Source organism: Lupinus angustifolius, chromosome LG09 (assembly GCF_001865875.1).
Source record: "Lupinus angustifolius cultivar Tanjil chromosome LG09, LupAngTanjil_v1.0, whole genome shotgun sequence".
In the NCBI taxonomy this organism is placed as follows: Eukaryota; Viridiplantae; Streptophyta; class Magnoliopsida; order Fabales; family Fabaceae; genus Lupinus; species Lupinus angustifolius.
Genome location: NC_032017.1, coordinates 391,838 through 398,011, shown reverse-complemented (window position 1 = coordinate 398,011; position 6,174 = coordinate 391,838). Strand labels below are relative to the sequence as shown.

Sequence of the window (6,174 nt, the reverse complement as noted above, 5' to 3'; positions counted from 1 at the left end):
TACGTTCTTCCGGTTCTTATTTAGATATTGTTACTCTGCACCTCTAGCACGCCTTCCCTACTTACTCAATTATGTAAAATGAAACTATAATAGGAACAGATTAATTTTCATGAACTGTCAATGTAAAACCTTTTATATAGCAATCAATATGTGAGACTTTTAAGGTAATTCTTTTTATTATGAGTCAAATATTTTTAATGATGTGGCAGTGGTTGATACTGTAAAAAAAATTACAATGACTATTAGTAATCACTAATGACTGTTCACTGAAGAAATTTAACATAGAACACTTCAATCTTCAAAATTTGTTTGAATTGCAGTATGAAAAACTGCTTATGTCATAAAAATCGAATTAACTCAAACTTTATGACAAGAAAAAACAGAATATTCTATTTTCAAGATATTTAAACATATACCCACACTTTACTACAACTCTACAAGCATAATCCAGAAAATAGCATCGTAGCTCAAGAATCTTACATAGTCCATATATTGGTTGAAGCCCCGCTAATTTTGCATATGACATTGACTGCATGAATAAATCACAAGGTTAGCTCAAAGCAAGTATTAATGTAAAAGAAGAAATTATATTGGCCCATAGGCCGATGGTAAAATTGTTTGTATCGTGACTTAGATGCCATGAGCAGGGATGATCCAGAAATGTTGGAGGGAGGGCCCGGATAAATAAAAACATATACATGTGTCTTGTGAGGATTTATTTAAATGTATTTCTAATAAAAAAATGCTACATGCCATATTCATAAGGTGATAATAATGAAACATTAGATTCAACTAACTATGCTAACAAATTCTTTTTGTTTCGCGGTTGACTATTGGCAAGCCCAGGCCTATGTGTCCCCAGGCTAAGACTCATGTGTTCAAATTCCGGAAATAGCCTCTGTAAGGCTGCATACAATCTACCATTTCCGTCATGGAACCAACTCCCTTGATTTGTTGGAAAATATATATTTAAGTTAAAAGTTTAATAATAAAATATTTTTCTGACCCAGCATATAAAGTGCCACACTTTTTTTTTAGAACATGTGTAATCCGTTCAGTAGGGGAGCACATTTGTTATTCCACGTTGTTGTGTTACTGCATGTGGCATCCGTTGAGAAAATGTTTTGTAGTTACAAAATTAATAATTAAAGTGTGTCGAGTGTAATTAAGCTAAACATCAATGATGTGAAAGTAATTTCCTATAATAACTGGTATCCAAACAAAACAAAAATCAGTATCCTGAATTTTCTAAACAAAACATGGAATTGAAGAAGTACCTGAGGAACAAGCATAACACCAACGGTGATACCAGCCATGAGATCGACCTGAAAATACTCTTTCCATTTATACGTTCGAATCCAACGGCAGCAAGGGAAGAAGAACTCAATCCATTCAAGCCATGTCATTCGACGGAGATTCAAGAGCCACAGTGAAAACGGGAACGGTGATGACGATGAAGAAGAAGAAGAAGAAGAAGACGTTGTGGCCGTCGGGTGCTGCAGAGGGATGATCCTGACGGTGCGTGAGGTGGTGGTGGTCGACGACGGCATAGCGGCGGCGCCGGAGTGTTTGGGGTAACTTTGTGAGGCGTAGGTTATCTCCATGCGCATCGCCGGCGCATTTATTAGTTATAGAGTGAGCGTGCACATGCTTTTGAAAGTGGAACGAGAGACACTAAAGAAATGAAAATGTGTCAATCCATATGATATCTTATGCTTTAATGTGTACGACTTCATGTACCTTTTATTCTCGTACTCCCGGAAAATGAATATTAATTTTATATATATTAACTTTATATGAGTTTAAAATCTATATATCGATAGTGTAAAGTTTTTTACACTGTGAGTATATTATTCATCGTTGATTTTTAATATTTTTGTTTGAAAGTCAAAAAACACTACTATAAATGTATACATATTAAACTCATTTTATATTTTCTGATTAATGAGAACGAAATGTTACATTAGGTCGAATAAATATTTAGGCAATAGATGTTGATTCGTCCATCTCACAAGTGTATTTTATGGCTCCCAAGCCTTCCTTTTCTCTTTCTTCTCCTCCAAAATCCAATTCATAAACTAACCCTTAATGGATTATTAAAGAAGAAAAATGCTTAAAAAGTTTAATAATTAAGCTTTTACCAATTATAGAGAGTACCACACTTTCCTTAATAAAAGAAGTGGGTTGAGGGGCATGTATGTGACTTGTTATTAGGTTTAGTGCATTTGATTCGTAACAAAGTATTTATTGGTCTGATTTCATTTTTTTCAATATTGTTTTTTTAGTTATTTATGTATTATTGTACAAATACATCATTAATTTTTATATCTTTAGAGCATTCATAATGGTAAACAATATATTTATTTTTATTTGGTCTCATACATTATTTTATAATTTATTACACTTTCTCATAAAATAAGAATAACATCTATTTTTTTCTCACAATGGTAAACATTAGGGCAACCACAATGGTTGTTCTTAAGGTTATTCTTAACGCATCATTATTCTATTTTTCACTGTGTCATTCTTATTTTCCGACTTTTTTTCTTAAATAATAACGGTTCTTGATTGTTCTTAACAAATCGAAAGTGATGAGAGATATAGATGTTGTAGAAAAAAGATAGATGTTGTAGGATCCAAATAAAAAATAAGAGTGTTTTTACCATTGTGATAATTGTTTTTATTTCATGGGAGTTGTAATAAATTATAAAATAATATGTGGGACCTAACTAAGAATGAAGACGTTATTTACCATTGTGGTTACTCTTATTCTTATTTAGGTCTCACAATCTACCACATTTTTAATCAAACATTTGCTTTTTCATTCTCTCCTTGTTCTTATTTCTCTCTAATGTGTCTTATGTAAGAACATAATTCATAAAATAAGAATGTCACACTAAAGAACAGAAGTAATAATATTTTTATTACGTTAAGAACAACCACCGTGGTTGCTCTTGTATACTAATATTCATATGATTCAGAAAACATATGTGTGAATATCATTTAAATATCGAATTATGTGTCCATATGAATAAGTGATATTTAGAAAATATTATCTTCTAAATAGACTTAACTAAAAAGTTTAATAATTAATAATTAAGTTTTTTTTACCAATTATATAGAGTGCCACACTTTATGGACATAAGATGTAGGTTGAGTAACATGTATATGACATATTATTAAGTTTAGTGTATGATTGTAACAATGTATTTATTGATCTTATTTCATCTTTTATTAACATTGTTTTTTAGTTATTTATGTATTATTGTACAATTATGTCATTGATTCTTATCACCTTATATACCATATTCATCATGAATATCATTTAAATATTGAATTATGTATCCATATGAATAAGTGATATTTAGAAGACATTATCTTCTAAATATAATTAACTTAAAAGTTTAATAATTAATAATTAAGTTTTTTATCAATTATATAGAATGTTACACTGATATGGGTTGAGCAACATGTATCTGACCTGTTATTAGGTTTGGTGCATTAGATTGTAATTAAGTATTTATTGATCTTATTTCATCTTTTTTAACATTATTTTTAGTTATTTATGTATTATTTTACAAATATGTCACTAATTCCTATTACCTTATATACTCATATTCATATGATTCAAAAAAATGTACATGAATATCATTTAAATATCAAATTATGTATCCATATATGAGTAAGTGATATTTCAAAAACATTGTCAAAAAGGGAAAATGCATTATTTAATAAAGTTCATGATCAGATTTAGGTTTAAAAGTTAGCTCAATTATTTTTGAGTGATTGGGTAAGCCTTCTAGTCTATGGTCAAGCTTAGGTCAAAAATTAGTTTGTAGAGTTGGGTAAGAAAAAAGACTTACCTAACTTATGTTCATCTCATCTAACGAGAAAATAAGAACAAAAATATGAATAATTTAGACAAAAACCTTACATTGGTCCCTTGATTACTTAAATTAATATAAAGTCCCATAAAATTTTTATTCAAATAAGTATCCTATTTTTTATGTCCCACAAATAAATATTTTTCCATCAACTTTGTTAGTTTCATATGAAATGTAACATAATTTATTGTCTTCTTCATTGATATCCCCCGCTTTCTTTCTTGTTCTACGACGACTACATACAAAAGACACACATGTTCCCGTTGCTCGTTCTCCAAGCATCGACACTCCATTTCTAATAGTATAAAAATGTTGTTGAATCGACGATAGAAAAATATTAGGATTAGACTTTATTATTTAACTGATCTAAATCCAAGTACTTAAACATAAAATCTTAACTAAACAATATTCTCATTATTGTCATAATGAGAATATCAATAACTCACTTCCTTAATTACAAGTCCCTTAAATGATTAACACTATGATTTGTTATAAGTTTGAATGCGACTTATCAATACAACTTTATTCCTAGAATTACACAAATAATAAGATATTTTAGATTAAGTTAGAAATTATGATTTCCATCACACATTCAAGACCAACAAAACATACGGTAAGTAATCAAGCTAAAGTAAGGATTAAATATGAAAATAATTCATAAGAATCATGAAATAAAAAAATTAAATATATATATGATTGAAAATGTATACATAAAATTAAATATTTATATTTTGTCATAAAAGAAGGAGGTTAAACAACTTAGGGGTATCAACATATTCATGAATTAATTTTTTAATTTATATATATTATATATTTTTATTACTTTGAAATTATATATTTATTTTATTATTATTTTCTAATAAATTTGATTAATTAAAATATAATAATAAATTTATATATATATATATATATTATTCATTTAATAATAATAGTCATATATATTAATTAATGCAAAAAAATATAAATATATAATCAAACTTTAGAATTTGATTGAATATTCATAAATAATACTCACAAATAGGTTTGTGTCTGTATGGATAAACACTCTCAGGATCCAAGTGTTGCATGAGTAAATCCACCATGCATGGGAACGTAGTTAATATAACTCGTTTCCACATGTATCCTCGTACTACAGGTAATCATGTCCGAGCCGGAAATATTCACAGGTATGTGAGGCTAATTGTCATAGTATACATTATTTTATCCACAAAACTCGAACCCGAAACCTTGCTTAAGGGGAATCAAACATGTACCACTTGAACTCCGTTTTAAAATAACATGTTTGTTATATATATATATATATATTGAACATGTATATATACTTATATTATTGTTAAAATTTGAAATTAAATCAACCATATTACATCATATAACATTGAAAAAGATGAATGTGGTAAGTTGACATGTTGCATCATTAGATTCCCCACACCTTAAATTAAGTCTTAAAATGCTATTTTAGTCATTTAACTCATGTATTGGTTTTTATTTATTCCTATAATAAAATAAAACATCCATTTAGTGATGTATATTTATAATGTTTATCAATTTTATCATTTAATTAGAAGACATAAATTAATTTACATCGAAATATGAGAAATTCGCGAGGATTCTTTTTCACCATTGAAAGCATTTTCTCACTCGATAATAATGACATGATATCTTTCAGGTTCAATTTGAATTGTTAAAAGATGGGTCGATGAAGACCTTAAAGGAAATGAGAGAGACGAGTTTACAATGAAAGTTGAGAGAGAAAAGTAGAAATATGTTTCATTAGGTTTTATTTTAAACAATTTAACTTATATTATATGGTAGTTTGAGTTTGACTTATTAAAAAAAAGCTAAACCTTAAATTGAACCTTTTAAAAACTTGACTTGATCAAGAAGTCTCATTACATTTAAAAAGACTTTTTAAGAAACACTAATCTAGTTTTGTTTATAAAAAAGTCTAATCTAATCATATATATATATATATATAGATAGTCTAACCTAATTTTCACTCATACTCATAGTGATAGATATAAAATCACCAATAAATTTTGATATATTATGGTATAAATTTAATATGAATGAAACTAAAAGATAAAGATCAATTCAATACTTTGATATTGATATCAGATAACAAAATTAAAATTTAAAAACAATATATGGAAACAAATCACTTACTAATGTAAAAATTTATATATAATTATTATATTATCTACTATTACGTAGACTAATTTTTTAAAGAGCCATTAATAATTAAATATGATAGATAATACAATTACAATATATAAAACATTTATTTCTCTTC

At 27.7% G+C, this 6,174-nt stretch overlaps 1 protein-coding gene across 2 annotated transcripts in view; it reads right to left on the bottom strand.

The window, feature by feature from the left end:
- The window catches only part of LOC109357497 (probable sulfate transporter 4.2), a 10,046-nt gene extending 8,352 nt beyond the window's left edge, over window positions 1-1,694 (bottom strand). The window contains exons 1-2 of one of the 2 annotated variants that reach the window (XM_019601488.1): window positions 1,278-1,694; window positions 481-529 (exon numbers count right to left, since the gene is read on the bottom strand). In XM_019601488.1, coding sequence (XP_019457033.1) covers window positions 481-529; window positions 1,278-1,610 — 382 coding nt within the window. In that variant the 5' untranslated portion in view covers window positions 1,611-1,694. The remainder of the gene's footprint in view (window positions 1-480; window positions 530-1,277) is intronic. The other variant, XM_019601489.1, reaches the window with a different exon arrangement.